Here is an 18,557-nt window from a genome sequence, read left to right on the forward strand (position 1 = left end):
GCTATTAGCCTCTTCCATTCCAGGAGCAGGGGGGAAAGCAGCAAACTTGGTGAGCTTCAGGTGCCACAAACTCTCCCCACAACTGAAGCCCCGCGGCTCCTTTTGGCAATTTCCTCTTCCAGGGGTTCTCATGCACCTGGAAGTGTTGGTCCCCCCTCTTTCCGCAGCCAGGGGAGCCCCTTTTATGATTCAGACCTGCAGGGCCCCCTCCTCTTAGCTTTCCCCCAGAATGCACTTGGACACGGTGCATTTGGGATCTATCAGACAACAGACCGCAAAGTAGAAGGTAATTTCTGCACGAGCCCAGGCGCAGCCGCCAAAGTCCCATATTAAAGAGCAGGGATGACGGCGCATTTAGGCAAGTGTCAGAGCCTCGTGTGCAGAATGGCTGGGACAAAGAATTTGCCGTGTTTTCCTCTCCTTTCTGATGTACAGGGGGAGAGCGATGTGGTTCTAAAAACATCAAAGCCCCGACAACTCAAAACAGTATACATTCACACAGAATGAAGGCAAATGGCATCAGGTACTCTTGGAGGGATCTCGACCCCCCTCCCGAGGAACATGCCTGATTTCTGTGTGACTCACCCTGTCTCTTTGTATAAGAGTATATTCTCCACCCAGGGGACTCTGTGCAGTGAAGCCATAGCATGATATATCCCAGAATTCTTTTTCTGCTTTCCAGAGTGGAGACAGATCTTCTCTCTCTCTAGCAGACGCTCCATGAGGTCCCTCCGCACTTCCACTCCTGCTCAAGCACTGCAGCGATTAAAGTGTTTCAGGCGTTTGTGAAGCGCCAGTTCTTATGCACATGTCCACCAGAGACTCTTAACCTGTGATCTGCTCTCTTTTCTGACTCTGTAGTGCATTGATCCATAGGTAACTCAAACCATGTCTTAATGTTAAGCTGTTAGCAGTCAGTTCACCGGTGTGGTGGATTTTTCTGTGCTGAGCGTCAGGTGTGGCGTGTGTGGCTGCCCCACAGATTCAGTGAGCAACTTTGGGTCAGGCACCACTCTCTGTCCTCACACATGGCAGGCAAGGCAACTGCTGCTACTATGAAAACTGGTCAGGGCCATTTGTGCTGGGGTGAAAGGCCCCAGAGCCTACACTGTGAGTTGATTCCTGAAGCTTAGCAGACCTGGCGGACCATCTGATTTTATTATTTTTATTATTTGCTGTTGCTGCTGTTGTTCCAGCATCCATGATTCACTGGACCCGGCAGATCAAGGAAGTGCTGAGGGCACAAGAGGCTGTGGAGAGCAGAGAGAGCTCAGGCCCACTGGAAGAGATCGAGTTCTGGAGGAACCGCTGTACAGACCTCTCCGAAATCAGCAAGCAGCTCTGCCAACAGGGCGTGAAGCACATTGAAACCATCCTGGCCTATTCCAAGTCTTCCTATGTGACCCCTTTCCAGCGGCTCGCCAAACAGATCCAGGTGGGTGCAGTTGGGTAGGGCAGGGAGAGAATTGTCTCAGGAAAGGGGGTTTAAGTTTCTTCCTCCAGTCTGCCTCTCCTTCATGGGAAGGGTTCAGGAGGAGGTTGAGCCGTGTCTGTGTGGGCACGGATCCTAGTTCAGTCCTTGTCTATTGCTCTTTGTGGTTGCTTTGCAGGATGGATCAGAGCAGGCCCAATCAAATCTCCGATTCCTCTCCATCCTGAAAGAACCATTCCAGGAGCTATCCACCCTTCGCCCCCAAAACATCCCCGAAAAGCTGCCTCACCTCATCAGCCTCGTCCGAATTGTGTGGGTCAACTCCCCGTACTACAACACCCGGGAGAGAATCACAGCACTGTTCAGAAAGGTGAGGACTCCATTTCTCTCTTCGAACCTAGACCGTTTCCTTCCTTCTAAACAGGTTTTACTAGTGCAAATAACGTCCAAAGCAAGCTGTAAAATTTGGCATAAAATAACAGCATAAATGTTTATAGATAGCAAAAGACTATCTGGGCCTCTGAGGAGGGAGGCTAAGCCACACAAGAATTTATGAGCAGCTGCTCCGACCTGCTCCACAGCCTTGACCCCAAACCCTTCGCCGTCTCTCCTTCTCCTCGCCTTGGAACTGGTGGTCATCAAAGTTTTGTTCCTTCCATTCTTCTCCATATCCCAAACCTCACTATCTTTTTGCTCTTGTGTGGCCCAAATCCTTTGCATCTGAGTTTCCCTGGTATGTCTAACCAAGCTTAGGATGGTTAAGCCTTGTACAATTTTGCTAACCGAGTTACTCTTCTGGAAATATTACATTTCATTTGCCGTTTTATTCCTTAATGCCATTCTGGTGTCTGTAATGATGAACATCTCTTCTTTCAAACCCAGTTCTCTGGCTCTGCTTATTACCTTCCCCGACCCCCAAGTAACTGAAGTAATTACCTGGGGTGCAGTGCAACTTCCTGAAATATGCCATGACTGTTCAAGAGATATTTGAAATATAAATGCTTTTAAATAAAATCAAATTACTCTGGATAAAAGATCTCAAAAAGCATATCTCTGTGTTATCATGTAGACACACGAGTTTGCGCATAACACATGGTAAGGGACATGGGCAGACTTGGTAACATATATGAGAGGGAAATTGCCATATGGGAACATTGGGCAATATCAGTTGTTTTTTAAGGTCTGTCTAAAACAGTGGTAGCTAATCTGTAACTTTCCAATTGCTGTTGTTGTGTTGTAAGCCAAAAATGGCTTATTTTCTGAGTTACGCCAATAAAACTCAGAGACAAGAGGAGCTAGGAGTTCATTATTGTTTATTGCAAAGCAATAGGTAACAGTCAAATCTTTTCGCAAAACTGCAACCCCGCCCAAAGGTCTGGGCAGGGGTATTTATAACATTTCAAACAAAAGATTTCAATTTAACCAATCATGTACATCATTACCTCATTTTAGTTTAATACGCATGCGCAATAAACATTGCTAACTAAACCTTGATTCTCACAGTGATCTGTTACGTTGTGTTAGTATGCATGCTAGGAACCTGTGTAATGTGTAGCCCTTTGTACCATGTATCAATTTATGTTCTAGCTTATGAACTGCATCTTTGTGATTGAAGTATTCACTGTCTTTCTATCCCAGTAGGGACATCCTCTTTGCCAAATCATCAGTTTCTTAAAGCAACAGGTTACCATAACTCTTTTATTAGAAGCATATTCAAGGATTTATAGGGGTTCACATAATCACATTCATTATGGCCCTTTGGGCCACTGCCATAGTTGGACTACCATTATCATCATCGCTGACCATTGGTCATGTGGACTGGAGCTGATGAGTGATGGAGTCCAGCCACAGGTTAGATGTTCGTGGTCCTAAGGATTAACTCGGAGGTGGTGCTGAAGTGGCCTCTCCTGACTTCTCCCTAGATGAGCAACAAAATTATCCAGATGTGCTGCAAAGACATCTCCCTGGACCGGCTCTTTGAGGGCTACATCAACTCTACCCGGCAGACTCTCCATGGCTGCATCTCATGCATGTCCTCTTGGAAGGACAGCTACCAGCACGCTGCTTATATGCACAACAAGTAAGAGGCCTTGGGCTGGCAGTGGGGGTTGGCCTGGGAACAGATGGGCTGCCTTATCCCGTGTCAGGCTGCTGACCTGGAACATTCGCTGAAGGTTGCCAACAGTCACTGGAATGTCCAACAGTGTATTTGCAAGACCGAATGTCCTTTATCTTATTAGCAATTCAGTCTCATTACATCTCCCGTCTCCACCTTAAATTCTTCACAACATTATCTCTTTTCAAAACACACAAGGAGGCATGAAGTGGCAAAGTTACTTTTGATTTCAAGGCAACACTTTGGTTCTGAAAACAGAGAATTAAAAATAATAATAATTAAAAGTTCTTCACACTCCCTTGATCATTTAAAACTTCCTTGGCTCAAACAATTTAAGCATGCTTTTTCTTCTGCCTTCAGTGGTTTAATGATTGACTCTTTTTAAACCCAGAAAGTAGCTTGCCCACCAGATGTAAATTTCCACCGGCAGACAGAGAAACCTCTCTCAGTCATAAATTATAACCATCTCAGATATCATTAGAGAAAGGGAGGGTTTTGCAGACCCTATGCCCATTAGGGCTCTTATGTGGCTTTGTGCAAGATGTTTATTCCTCCGCTCATAAGTCATTTACCCCTGTCCATGTTCCCAGGAACTGACAGCTTCTTGGTCTCTTGACGTAGAACACAGCTTTTTCAGAGCACCAGAGGTTAATCTTCTGTTCACTCTTATCTCTAGAGTGAATTTGATAGCCAAATGTATGCCTGGTTATCATCAATCACCATGTAATAATCTCCACCAGCAACCTGCTGACAGAAGGTGTTCAGTCCGCCAAGTTCCTCCCCCAGAAGTCCTGTGCCTCATGGACCGCTTTCAGTCGTGTTGCATTCAAGGCCCATTGCCCCCCTTCTTGCCTGAAAGATACCCCCAGCTGATTTCCTCCATTCTCTGGCTCTCTTGGTCTTCCTGCTGTGTCAGATGACCTCCTGGCATTGGCTTGTGTCCGTTCTAGGGACAGGAGGCCTGGGGAGAGCTGAGGTTGGGCAGGGTCCCCTGCCTGGCAAGGAAGCAGTTCTCTGCTGCCTTTCCTCAGCATGGAGCTGAGGAGCCATGAAAGAAAGGGAAGGCCCATGTCCCAGGGCTTATAGCATCTGCTTTGGTCCTAGGTTGAATCCCCAACATCTCCAGGTAGGACTTGAAGAGATAACTGTCCAAAACCCTGGAGAGCTGTGTAGATATACTGAGCTAGATGAACCAGTAGTCTGACTCAGGAAAAGGCAGCTTCCCCTGACAATAGGTAGAGCTGAAAGCAGTTTGCAAATGGGATCAGCTTCTTGCACTCGCCCCCCGCATACACCAGAATTCATTGGGTTGGAAGGTTTTATGTGCTGCTGCCAAAAAAAAAAAATTGACCCGAGGCTACGACAGTTGGAGAAAAGCAATGTGTGTGCACGCCACAGGGAAACCAAGTCAGCTCTTCCTTTAAACAATTTCGTGCTGTCCCCACCCCCACCCCATTTGATCCCGCAGATCCCGCAGGAGGCAGTAATAGCCCCCAATCCTTTAAAAGAGGATTCAACAAGTTCCTGGAGGTGAGGGCTTTCGGTGGCTCCTAGTCACAATGGCTGTGCTCTCTGTCAGTGATGCTTCCGAATGCCAGTTGCTAGAAACCGCAGGAGGGGAGAGTGGCTCTTGTCCTTCTTGCATCTGGTTGGCCACTGTGAGGATGCTGAACTTTGTGGATCCAGCAGGCTCTTAGGCTCTTATTGACCGTGTCTGTTATTTCCTTCTGCAATGGCCCCCATGTTCTCCAAGCAGCCACACAGGCTGCCTAGGCTGCTTTCGCCTATCCTTCAGTGGCTGCTTCCCTGCCAGTTGTCTGGACCTGGAGAACCAGCCTGCTCTGTCGGGTGGATATTGTTTGAGCTGCAGCGAGAGTAGAGCCATGTGGGGTGGCTTAGTAAGGCCCCCTGGTTTGCCCCTCACCCGGATCCCAGTGTCAGCTGATCCCTGGCTTCTCCAGCTTCCGTTCTGGCCCTGCCTGTCTCTCCCGTTCCCCGATTCTCCTGGCTGTACTTCAGAAATAATGCAACATAATCTATCATTATGATTAGGGATGTCAGGCTTAAGTGGGTGCCTGGTCCTTGACAATTAAGTCTAAGTGTTACTTGTCTGCTTCAAATTCAAATTAGTGGGGCTGGATCAATATCGTAAAAGATATAAAGACATTTAACGTGTGAGCGGCTCTGATGCAAGGCAGGCATGGCCAGGCCTGGATTAGGCACTCAAGCCGTGCTCCTGGGGTGAGGATCTCATATGTTCCCAGAGCTCTTTGATTAGATGATTTCTCCAGAACCCTCTTGCCTGCGGGGGTGGGTGGGAAGGGGCGGGGGAGAGAGAAAGACAAACAGGGTGACCGGCTGGCTATCTTTCAGCTTCTGTGTTCTTTCCCAATATGCTTGGATTCTGTCTTGGGAAAGGTTCTGTTGCTTTTTGCGTTTCCCCCCAGATCTGTATGTTCACTGGATACACCCTCATCTGGTTTCTGGCCCCTGTATGCCCCCTACTTGTATGGGCAGCCCCTTAGGCTGGGTGGGAACGAGGACCCCTTGCCCCTGAACATGACAAAAGTTGTCTGTTCTCCTAACTATGCGACTCCTCCCACAGGCTTTCTGGGAAGGGCTGGGTACTGGACCAGACCAGCATCTTTGCCCAGGTCGATGCCTTTGTCCAGCGTTGCAAGGACCTCCTGGAGGTACGTGGGATGTCACAGCAGAAGTTCTGGTCTCAGAAATTCATTCATTCTCTGATGTGTCCCCTGTTGCTCTCCCCATTTGGAAAGATCTGTGGGTGCATGCGGCTTTGATAACTGGGCTCGGTCTTTTGCAGGGTACACTAGGCCCGTGTGATTTGGGATCTGCCCAAAACATGAGGTTGCCTGACTGGGGATCTCCATAGGCTTTAGCCTTCCCCTGGAGTGCAGAGAAATGTCCGCGAGGAGCAATACGTTTGGGTTAGGAATTTTCTGTCTGCCCAATAGGTCTGCGAGAGCCAGCAGCACTTTGCGCGCTGGGAAGATGGCAAGCAGACTCCGCTGCCCTGCTTCTTTGGCCAGCGTGGACCCCAGATGACCAGGAGCCTGCTGGAGATTGAGGAGACCTTCACCAAGTACCTCGGCAATCTCCGCAACGTGAAGGGGGGAATCCTGGATGTGAAGAACACCTCTTGGCATGAGGACTTCAACCGGTGAGAGATCCCCCTGGCTGCCCTTGAGCTGGGAGGGCTGGCAGGGAGGGCTAGCAGGAGACAGGTCTTCCCTTGGGTTCTTCATTCAGTGTAGAGAAAGAGGGAGGGAGCAGAGGATGCTGGGGAGGCAAGCACAGCACCACCTGAGGCAGAGCATGCTGCTCCTAGTCAGGGCACTGCACTCTACCTTCTCCTTCCAACGTTCTCTCCCTTCTCTCTGTGAATCCCTGGGGGCATCAGCTTCCGTGCTGGCATCAAGGACCTGGAGGTGATGACCCAGAACCTGATCACCTCCGCCTTTGAGACGGTGAAGGACGTGGAGCGTGGTGTGGAGATCCAGGACATCTTCCACCACTTGTCATCGCGAGAGGTACTGCGAAGCTAGCGACGGGCCCTCCGACTGAATCTGAGGCAGGGCTGAGCTCTGTGGAGCTGGAAGGAGGAAGGGAGCAGCGAACTATCAATGGGATAAAGCTATCAATGGCTACTAGCCATGGTGGCCTCCAGTGGGGGAGGCGGCACACCTCTGAACACCAGTTGTTGGGGAGCCTCAAGTGGGGAGAGGCCTACTGAGCTCATTCCTGCTTCTGGGTTTCTCTTGGGGGTATCTGGTTGCCCCCTGTGAAAGCTGGATGCTGTACTAGTTGGGCCTCCTTTGGTCTGATCCTGGCTCTTCTTACAAGCAACTCTGAGTGTGGGCCTCTTTGCTCACAGTGGGCTTGAACATCTCTGTAGCATGAAAGTAGAGCTTGAGCCCTTCGACAGGTGTCACCTTGGACAGAGTTCAACCTTCCCTGATCTAGCTGGTACAATAGCAGCCAATGGTTAGGCCGGTTGGCTGCTGGATCCCAATGTGACCCGCATCTCGAGGGCTTCGGGGAGGCCTATGCCAAGGAAATGCTTGGGAGTTTCAGGAGGACCTCGGAAGGTGGTTCATTCCAGCGGGGCGAGGGTCGATGGCTTCTCATTGTGGAAAGGGCATCCTACCAAGCCTCTTTTCTCTGTCCCAAGGCCATCAAGCGCACCTTCGACAAGAAGACGGTTGACATCTTCATGCTGTTCAACAGGGAGCTCTCCCTGGTCAACAAGGAGCTGAGCAAGAGGACCCCTTTCCTGCCGCCACACATGTGCCATTACTCGGGCCTGGTGCACTGGATGCGCGCTCTGCGACGGCGCATTGAGAAACCCATGAATGTAAGGCTCTTGCTCTAAGGACCGCAATAGACCACAGTGGCCGGCAGGGCTGGTCCCACCATTAGGCAGAGTGAAACGTCCGCCTCGGGCGTCAGCTGCTGAGGAGCAGGTAGTGGGCTTGGCTTTGCGTGCTATGCAGCCTGTTCTGTTCCGTGTGAGCAGGAGTCAGCGGGGCAGGAGTGGATTAGCATACTGTCTCCAGCCCCTCCGGGATTGCATCAGACGTGCTGTGCTGGCCGCTTCCTTTTCCTGCTTCGCCTCGGTCAGAACTGTTTACATAGAACTGCATGGTTGGAAGGGACCCACAGGGCCCTGCAGTGCAGGAATCACAGCTTTTGCTCCCGCGGTTGTGATTCATTCTCCTGTTCCTGTTAGATTAGCTTTGCTCCTTTCCCTCTACCATTTTGCTCCTTTCCCCTGGCCAGGGTACCAGGCAAGGTTCAGACCTGACAGAGGCTAGCCCTCCCCCTGAACCTGGCTCTTGGCTTTGTCGGGTGGAGCCAGGGAATACGGTATGGCCGTAAGGTGGACTGCAGGAGATCCACCTTGGTATTCTGTCCTGCACTAGTGGAACAATGCTTGGTGATTTAGAGACAGCCCTGTCCTACAGTAATGCACGTCTCCTTCACATTAGTCTTGTTTTGCTTGGGCAGAGGGTGGGAAGGTATTCCTCTCCAGCCCTTCTAAGATTATTTTTTGGCGGGGGCAACTATCTGCAGGTCAGCAAAACAACGGGCCCTTGGCTTGGTCGCGGCGGCTGTTCTTTATTCATCAAGCAACCTCATCAATTTTTTTTGTCTATTTCTCAGCTATTTACCTCAATAACATCCTCCGTCTCTGAGTTCCATCTGACAGGTTTAATTATACGTTGGGTAGAAACAAAACGGCTTTTCCACAATCAATCAAACCTCTCCCCCCCCCCGCTCTTCGCTCTGTGCACACTTGAAAATTGAAATTGCCAAAATCCGCGTTAGGATGTAAAGGAAAGCTGCCTGTGGATCAGCTCCCTTCTGAACCTCCCTGTCCAAAACCGGCTTCTCCCCTGCCAGGAGCCTTCCCTTTATGTTGATATTAGCTGGCAAACGTCTGGACCCCGGCGCTCCCCTGCCCTGCTTCTGATGTTTGTTGTGTAATGGCGAGGTGTGCCAGTCCCTGAACGCTGCTCTTGGCAGGCAGAGGAAACAGGCACTTTCATATTCCCCCCCCTCTCTTTCTCTCTCTCTCCTTCTCAGCATTTTCTCAGGCCCAGGGTGTGTGGGATGCAAACGGTTTTGCTATGCTGTGTGGCAAGAAGCCTGTGGACGGCCAGGGCTCAAGGCTTCCCGCTGGGACCGCCTGATTTCTCAAGTGCTGCGGGCCAAGTTGCAAGCTGAGATGGGGGTCATCAGGCAACTGGGCACGAAGACAAAGGCACACGGGGGGGGGGGGGCGTTTGTGGCCTGGGTGGGAGGGAAGAAGCGCAGCGGGACGGGTGAATAACCAATAAGTCTGGCGGCAGAATATGGGAGGTCTAGCAAGGCTAGGAAGCAGAGTTTGCTTTGGGAGCCCTGGCTGATTCCTGTCTCTCTTTCTCTTTCACTCAGTTCTAGAGCAGCTCTCCCCAGCCAGTTGCTCTCCAGATATTTTGGACCACAACCCCTGTCAGCCCCAGCCAACACAGGTTGTGTGATGGAAGTTGTAGTCCAAAACATCTGGAGCTGGCGAAGGCTGTCTAGAAACCTGCTGAGGTCAGGCAAGGAAAAAGTGAAGCTACCTCTGGTGCTGCGATCTCCTGGGTGACGCAGATGCCATTAGGTAGTTGAATGCACATGCCTACACTGTCCGTTTCCCTCGCTCCCACTCCACCCTCCACATGGCCCGTTGTTGGCAACCCATGCTACGTCACTGTTGTCACTTGACACATCAACTCAAAACCTGATTTGCACCCTACAAAGTCTCGGACTTCTTGCAGTCTTCTTTTCACAAAGTAAGTTTCCAGCCCTCCTGACTGGTTGCTTCAGAATTAGAACTCAGGACTGTGGGTGTGGAAGCAGATACTTCAAGCAAATGGGCCAGTCTGGAAGCTGAGCTCCTGCTGAACGCAGCCCAACTTCCCCTGCCATTTTGCAGGAAATCCCTGGCCCTGACGGGCTCTTAGATTGATTGATTGATTGATTGATTGATTGATTGGACTTGCAGGGCTGCATTCAACTAACTTTTGCTCAGGGTAGACCCACTGAAATTAATGGTGCATACTTAGCCATGACCACTAATTTCAGTGGGCCTGCTCTGAGTAAAAACCAGTTGAATATAACCCATGATCCACTTTTTGAGAAAAGGTATCACAAAGCAGTTTACAATATATAAAATATGATTTTAAAAACCTGTACAGGATACCACGTCATAAAGCATACAAAATGTCCATTTCCTGACTGTGCCAACACCTATAACAACGAACTCCACCAGACCCCAATATACCAGCCCTGATTTATGACTCCAAATCATAATACCTGTTATTATTAAATTTATTACCAGCAGGTCCCAGGACAGGTTACAACAACTTACAATTCAGAATTAGAAAACAGTCACAAGAATAGGAATTCATAGTCTCCAACCACCCTGAAAATGCTGGGAAAGCCCATAACCCAAATTATCAAGGGGCTTTCCCTTCTGTACAGTGTTTCAGTGTGTTACTGAAAGTTCAGATGAAGCCTGCTGAATCTCAGAAGGGATGAAGTTTCGTTGCTGCGGGGCCACTGTTGAGAAGGCCCTATTATGGGTTTCACCGGCCTCATTGTGTCCACTTGCAGTTGTCGAGAAAACACCTATAACCCTTTCCTGTTCTGATCTTGAACAACCCACCTGGGTGGCTCCACTTCCTCTTTGCTTGACCCCTCAATACTGACTCTTGCTCCTGTTTGCCTGTTTTCTGTCTTCATCTGTGCTGCCCCTTCTTTCGACCTCCCCTGGCTGCTACTGGAATTTACCCAGTCACTTGCGCCCAGGGAATACATTCCTGGACATGTACATTCAAAGGAAAAAGCAAAGTTCAGAAAGGAGAGGTTTGGAACATGCCTTTTGGTAGACAGTGTCCCGGGGGAAGGATGGTACGTGCGTCAACACATATGTTTTGGATCTGATTCCCTCTGATCACGCAGCTCCCCTTGCAGTATTATTTAGCATGGGATTTCCCAGCTGCTGACAGGTAAAGGATCTGTTCACACATGACTGGAACGCAGCTGCTGCTTTTGCGGTGAGGCTTGCCAAGTCTGGACAGAACGTTCTAGCTCAGAGAATGGGCCGCCTTTGATACAGGAGAGCCATTGTCCTTGGGTAGGGAGATGAGGGCAGTCATGGGGGTCACCTTGTTTCAAGGAAGGATGGGGAGAAGCAGACACATTATTCCACAACAGGTTTTGTTCCTGCCAGGAGTGCCAATGTGGGTGCTCGGAAAGCTGTGGGTGCCACGCACTGTGCGTGGCCCTGGCACTGAAATTTGTGGGTGCCCGGCCCCTTCATGGGGAATTTTGTGGGTGCTTGGGCACTCAGGGCCCTAGGGAGTTGGCACTTAAGGTTGCTGTATTTTTGCCAGGGGAGTAAGTAACTTTGGGGAACAACCCAGTAGGGCATGGATTGAAACTTCACCCTGTGCTGTGATCCTTTGGGGTCTGTTGCATGCTGGGAAAGGGTTCAATACTTGCAACTTCGCTGCACTCCCATCCCCTACTCTGCTGCATTTTAGGAGTGGGGAGAAAGAAAAAAAATGGATATAAAGCTAATGCTATTAGGGAAGCCTTCAAGTGATAGAGTTGATTCCTAGAGAACTGAGGCTATAGAGAAGGAAATGGCTACGGCAATCTATACATGCCATTAACAGCCAAAATAACAGCACAGTAGGGCATCTATACCTGGGGAAATTGTGCAGCTGAGTTTAAAAAAAATAAGTTGGATTTTATTAGCACTGAGCAGGGGAAATGCAAGAGGGGGATTTTTGTTCGCAGCGCTGTGCAAATGCCCTTTGAGTGAACAAAGTGTGGCTATTCCACAGTCAGTGTCCAGTATGGAAGCAGGCCAAGCTGTCCCTTCTCTGCTGGGTCCTCGTTGAAGGTCATTGGCGTTGACACCCTGGCTCACAGCAACGTTTCCTGAGCGTTGGCTGGGAGACCATCACGCTGGGGAAACCAACAAGTGGTGCCTGATTCAGCTTTGCTAATGACAAAAAGCTTCTTAAAAGCTTTTTATATTTTTTTATTTTGGCACTAATAATTGGCCCAATTTTTCTAGGTGACATATGTTGTTTTCTTTAGTACACCCACCGGAAAGAGTTTAATGGGCAACCAGGATTTTATTTTCCCATTTCGTTTGTGCCCACCGTTGACCCAAGTAGCGAACTAATGTTCTAGCTGAGCTCAAGACTGGGGGATGGATCCTGGGGGAGGAAGCAAAGAGGGGGGGAGCGGGCGTAAAAAGCAGGTGAGCCTCAAAATCATCAGCTGCTCCATTAGTATTCCTTCCTTCCGACTTGCAAAGAGTAGGGCGTGTGCTGTGATAATTAAGTTAATATTGCCCCTTTTCTGGTTAGGCATAGTCACATACACTCTTCCAGTGCAAGAGGGGAGCCTGACTACAGGTAGAGAACCAGGACGCTGCGTTTTACTATGGTGGGAAATGGTGGTTGCCAACTTACCGTATTTCTGTGCTTAGGAGAACATGGATCTGCTGGAACATTTTAAGTGAATGGGAGTGGCAGAGCATCAGCCCCTGACGGCCTCTCGGGTGATGGAAAAGACTCTGTGCCCCAGATGCTTCTTTGCATAGTGCACAGTTAAACTATGGAACTCCCTCCCACAGGAGGCAGCGACGGCCACGAGCTAGAATGGCTTTAAAAGGGGGGTTAGACAAATTCATGGAGGATAAGCCTATTGATGACTACTAGCCAGAGTGGCTATGTCCTGTCTTTGCTGTTGGAGGCGATATACCTCTGAATGCCAGTCAGTTGCTGGGGGTTACATGTAGGGAGAGTACTGTTATGTTCTGGTCCCACTTGCCAGTATCCTACAGACAGGTTTTGGGCCCCCATGAGAAAGGGATGCTGGACTGGGGTGTTGGCCTGATTCAACTGGGTTCTTCTTACATTGGAGAGCCATTGCTGCTCAGAGTGGATGGGCAAATCCCTGGACCTGCATCTTCAGTGCATGAGAAGTTTAGCTGTCCCTCACCCTGCACACCTCGCCGGCCATCTTTGCAAGGACGAGCGGTTGTGTCCGTTCCCTCCCTTGCGTGGCTCCTGAGCAGGGCCCTCTCCTCTCCTCCTTGGCAGTGTCTCACCAAGGCCCACTTCATCCCCCACATTGGGACCGGAGAAGAGAGCTTCCAGACCTATCAGCTGCTCATCCAGGCCATGGACGAGATTGAGCGGAAGACCTTCCACGAATGGACCCTGACCCTGGACAAGGACAGTCTGAAGCGCCTGGACACCCCTCTCCTCATTTTGAGCACGGAGAAGCCTGGGATGCTGGATATCAATTTTGACAAGTGAGCCAGCTGATTGGCAGAGGGGGGGGGGACCTTGCACCGTGGAGCCTGGGCATGTGCTGGGAGGCCGGACGCCCCTCCCACCCCCTTGTGCCTTTGTCCCTTCTCTTCCCAGGCATTTGCTGAAGTTATTTGTGGAAATCCACTACTGGGAAAGGGTGCTCTTTGAGATCCCCCACTACGTGGTCGAGGTTTACGAGAGGAAGGAGGACCTGCGCAACTTGAGGGAGAACCTGCTGCTGGTGGCCCGAGACTATAACAGGTACGCTGACCATTTCGGGAGGGCGATTGCTAGCTTCTGCCCTCATCATTCGCAGATTCTTTAGCTGCGATGCCTGCATTTCGGGGGGGGGGTTTGGACTAAATGACCCCTAGCGCCCCCCTTCCAGTTCTACAGTTCTGTGGAATAGAGCAAGTGAATTTCACAAGCGCTGGTGCCTCTCGCCTTACAGCCAGCCTACAGCCAGCAAAGGCTACTTTGTCCTCCCTGCCTGTTGCAGTCAGCGGCCTGGGTTATGCCGCTTAGGACAGAAGGCAGCTGCTTCTTTGAATCTCTGGTTAACACGTGTCTGGATGGCAGTTAACAACCAGAGGCACCTTTTAGCCGCTCCTCCCACGCTCATCTGAATGTGCCCCCCCCCCCTTCTCATTGCTTTGGAAAGGATTTGAATATTATGATTTGTAAAGGGTCTGGCACTGTGCAAAGATGGCGGCGTTCCTTTGTTTCGTGGAAATGTTTCCAGGTGTCTGGATTGCAGGGCAGGGAGAGAGGGGGCTCTGGGCCCTAGATGCTTTGACCTCAAAGGCCAGAGCTGACCCTGTGGTCCATTCATAGCACCTCTCCTCTCGTCTCACTAAAGGGACCCTCCTCCTTCAATGGAGGATGGTATCCATATATGGGTTTTAGATTCCACTTGCTTTTGTAGACATGGCTATGCAAAACAGACTTGGGGGCTTCATCCTCATGGAAAAATCCTTCCCCCCACTCTCAGTTTATGCTCCCTCTGAAGCCCTCGGTCTGGCCTGGCTGGACCATTCTCTTTAGGGAGGAACAGGGCTAAAACAAACATGAGGCACACAGAAAAGTCATTTGGGGGGCCTTGGGTGAGCTCTCCCAGCTGGGCAATTGAAAACCTCCCAGTTCTTCCTGCTTCTGTTTCCTGGGAGGGAGGACACGCCCACCGTCCTTCTCCTCCTTGCCTGGCTCATGCTGGTCCAAGGGATGCTGTGTTGGCAACGTACAGAAGCAATGCCTGCACCCCACCCCGAACCCATGTGTTGCTGCTGTCGCCTCTCCTGCTGCAGGAGGGTGCAGTTCTTCCCGCCACCCCAGCTCCCACATGCTCCAAGGGGTGGGTGGGATTTGCCAGGAGGTTGCTACGGCATCAGCCTCGCTTCCATATTGTGGCGTCGCCGCGTTCATAATGCGATCAGAAGAGCGGTTTGCTTCCTGACTAAGATTTCCGAAGGTGCGTTGGGCAAGGAGGGGGCTTTCTCTCCCCCCCCCCTTTGCTTTGCCACAGTCTCCTTTTTGAAGTGTGACACGGAGGCGTTTCTCTGCAGAGAAAGTGTTGTTTGAAACGAGCTTTGTCTTGGCAGCTGTATTTTTATCATGACACAAGTGTAAGCATTTCTTTTGTGCTAGCTTTTCCCCCACTTGGGAATTAATTGGAGACCAAGCTGGTGCCGCGGGAGAGAAATGGGCAGCATTCATCCCCTCTTTCTCATCAAACTCTCCCGGTTAGCTCAGGGAAGGCTGCCTGAGACCATCCTGTGTGCTAGGCTTTTATTTGGATCAGCATTCAGACGCAAGAGGCTTTTAAGATACACACAGGAGAGAATCGCGCCCGCGAATCCCCCAGGTTAATTAGTCTGGGATAAAGACCACCTCCTCATTCTCTATTAACAGCCACCAATGCAGACAAGAATAAATGACAGTTTGCCCTAAATAGGGACTGGAACTGTGTGTGCAATTCTACTTAGCGAAGACTACGAGTAGAAGGTAAAAGGTAAAGGAGAGGTTTAGATTGCCAATTCTCAGTACGTAGCAATGGCCACCAGGTCAGACAGTTTAAAAAAAGAATCAGATGAATTCATGTAGCAGGAGAAGACAGTCAAAGCGCTGTTAGCCGTGATGGCTATGTGGAACACCCATGTTCAAGGGCAGCCTATATCTGAATAACATTGGTTCTGAGGAGCAACAGTTGGGAAGGTCTGCTGTCTTCATGCTCTTGCTTGTGGGTTGGCTATAGTGGGAAATGGGAAGCTGGACTAGGTGGTCCGTTGGTCTGGTCCAGCAGCCAGGCTCTCTGACGCGCATTCTTAAGGGAACATGAATATATGTCCTTAGAGATTTGTGCCAGTCCCGCCTCAGAGACTTGGAAGGATCCATCATGAGGCGGATGATTGATTTACCTGCTGTTCACCCTCAGAAGGTCCCAGGGTGGGTTACAGTAACACAAATAGCATAGTTCCAGTTATAGGTAGGTAGCCGTGTTGGTCTGCCATAGTCAAAACAAAATAAAAAATAAAAAGATCCCTTTCAGTAGCACCTTAGAGACCAACTAAGTTTGTTCTTGGTATGAGCTTTCGTGTGTATCTGAAGAAGTGTGCATGCACACGAAAGCTCATACCAAGAACAAACTTAGTTGGTCTCTAAGGTGCTACTGGAAGGAATTTATTTTTTATTTTTTATTTTGTTTTGACAAATAGCATAGTCCAGAACCACATAAAACCAACCCCAAATGCAAAAACAATTATGCACTAACGAACAGTGTTCAGGTAGATCGCAGAAATGCTTTTCAACCGTCAGAGGCTAAGGCCGTGTATTTAGGACTTTTTGGCCGGTTTGGTGGGGAAGGAAGTGCTGCTTCTGTGGCTGGGTCTCATCCATCTCCCCCTGCCGCCCCTGGTGCTCAGGATCATCAGCATGCTGTCTGCAGAGGAGAGGGGCCTCTTCCGGGAGCGCATCCGCTACCTGGACAGGAAGATCCAGCCTGGCCTGAAGAAGCTGCACTGGTCCCTCAAAGGAGCAAGCGCCGCCTTTATATCGGAATGCCGGCTGCACGCCAGCAAGGTCAGGCTGCTTTCTGCCCTGGGGTGATGGGGACCCTGCAGGCTGCTGGAGGCATCAGGTCTTCCCTTCCCAGACTTCTGAGGGACAAGGGGTGGTGGTGGAATGCACACTTCAAGGGGAAGGGGGTTGACTCAGCGACTGCTTGCCCACTGGTAAAAAAAAAAAGGTAAAGGGACCCCTGAGCCTTAGGTCCAGTCGCAGACGACTCTGGGGTTGCGGTGCTCATCTCGCTTTACTGGCTGTGGGAGCCGTCATACGGCTTCCGGGTCATGTGGCCAGCATGACAAAGCCGCTTCTGGCGAACCAGAGCAGCGCACGGAAACGCTGTTTACCTTCCCGCCAGAGCGGTACCTGTTTATCTACTTGCACTTTGACGTACTTTTGAACTGCTAGAGGTGACTTATTCCCCCTGCCCCAAATCTGTGCGCCTTACATGTACTCTGGGCTTCTTTGCATATTGTGCTCAGGTCCTTAGTGTTCTAGGGACGTTCTGGACAGGCTTTTCTTTATCCGAAAGGTCTGTTCTGCCTTCAGACTTGTCTGCTCCCCACACCACTTACTGTGCTACGCAAGCACCTGCTTTTCGAATGGGGGGGCGGGCTTATCTACACTTCCTCTTGTTCCACTGCTTTCCTCCAGGGGAAGCTGCTCTTCACCGCTCAGCTGGAGCAAATGGCAATTTGAGTTTCCCCCAGATTGCCATTTGTTCCGATCTATAGCCAAAGAACAGGTTTTCCTTTGGAAAGGAGTGGAGCAAGGGAATAAGACCCATGCTTTCTAGGCAGGGCATGAGTGAAGTTTGGACGAGCTCCTGATTGGGAGGCAGTTCTCTGGGCTTCCTCTCTGCTGCAGAGAGAACTTCTAAAAAGGAGCCAAAGCCCCACCCCCCCGACTCAGCCAGCCCCTCTTGTTGTCGTGCCCCCTTGCCTGAAGTCTCTTCCCACCCCCACAGTTATCCTGTGGTTGCCACCCCTCCTGTCCTCCACCTCCGGTGACTGTGGCTTCCTGTGGTGTTATCACAGTGGTGTGGACATCTGGGGCTATTGGGTTGTTGATTTTATTTTTATCATGTATTTTGTGGTTTCAGATATTGATTTTATTCTGTGAACTGCCCTGAGGAAACCCTCCCCCCAGGTATAGGGTGGTATATAAATTCAATTAATCATCATCATCTGCAGGCAGGGGATGATGACAAAGGGGGACAAGTCCTCTCTCCCCAGATACCCACCTTTTCCATCTTCCTAATGTTAATATTATTATTACTATTATTACTATTATTTTAAATGCATGTTTTGCATCTGTAGAACCTAGGTGATATGAGGCCAAATGTACAGGCACTATTCTTGTGAGTAAAAAGCCCTCAAATGTTTTAATTTCTCCCCCTCTCGGCAAAATCCCTGCGGAAACCCCTACCTGGCAGTGCTGCAATGTGCAGCTTGCCCATTTCCCTTCTGCTCTTTTCCTCGTGGCTCCAGGGCTGCTCTGCCCACGAGGTCTTCAAGCAGGATTTCCCCAGGCCTCTCCTAATGCAGCAAGGAGGCTGGTCTCTGCACTAGGCATATAGGTTTCGTGCCTCTTCCAGTGCTAAGTCTGCTCTGCTTTCCCCTCCAGAACCTACTTAAGTCCCTTCCTCCCCCCTTCCCTTTGGTTTTCCCACACAGGTGCAGAACATTGTGAATGAATACAAGGCCTCCACCTTGGCCATCGCCCGCAAGGCCCAGCAGATAAGCGAGGCTCTTCTGGTGCGTATCACTGGCAAGAGGGTCTACAACGACCTGGAGTTTGAGGAGGACCAGGAGGACCACCGGGCCTTGGTGCAGAAGAAACTGGTTACCATCCACGAAGAGTGCATTGACATCATGCGGCAGACGTACGAAGTCTTTAAGAACGATGGGCAAGAGGTGAGGAGGCCGGGAAGGCCAGTCTTCCTACCTTGCGCAGCCTCGTTCGAAGTGCTTTGGAAAGAGCTGAATGACGCTGAAGGGAAGTGAAGCGCGCTGCGTGTTTGATTCCTGTATCTGCCAGCAGGCGGTGCTGTTGC

The 18,557-nt window shown here is 50.3% G+C and overlaps 1 protein-coding gene across 1 annotated transcript in view; it reads left to right on the plus strand.

Annotated features, from left to right (window-relative positions):
* The window catches only part of DNAH2 (dynein axonemal heavy chain 2), a 112,487-nt gene that overhangs the window by 16,658 nt on the left and 77,272 nt on the right, over positions 1 to 18,557 (plus strand). The window contains 11 exon segments of the mRNA XM_033170284.1: positions 1,197 to 1,435; positions 1,611 to 1,802; positions 3,355 to 3,512; positions 6,154 to 6,241; positions 6,527 to 6,732; positions 6,973 to 7,102; positions 7,744 to 7,926; positions 13,226 to 13,440; positions 13,556 to 13,702; positions 16,360 to 16,516; positions 18,178 to 18,417. Of these exon segments, the coding sequence (XP_033026175.1) occupies positions 1,197 to 1,435; positions 1,611 to 1,802; positions 3,355 to 3,512; positions 6,154 to 6,241; positions 6,527 to 6,732; positions 6,973 to 7,102; positions 7,744 to 7,926; positions 13,226 to 13,440; positions 13,556 to 13,702; positions 16,360 to 16,516; positions 18,178 to 18,417 (1,955 nt within the window).

This window comes from Lacerta agilis, chromosome 14 (genome assembly GCF_009819535.1).
Source record: "Lacerta agilis isolate rLacAgi1 chromosome 14, rLacAgi1.pri, whole genome shotgun sequence".
NCBI lineage: Eukaryota > Metazoa > Chordata > Lepidosauria > Squamata > Lacertidae > Lacerta > Lacerta agilis.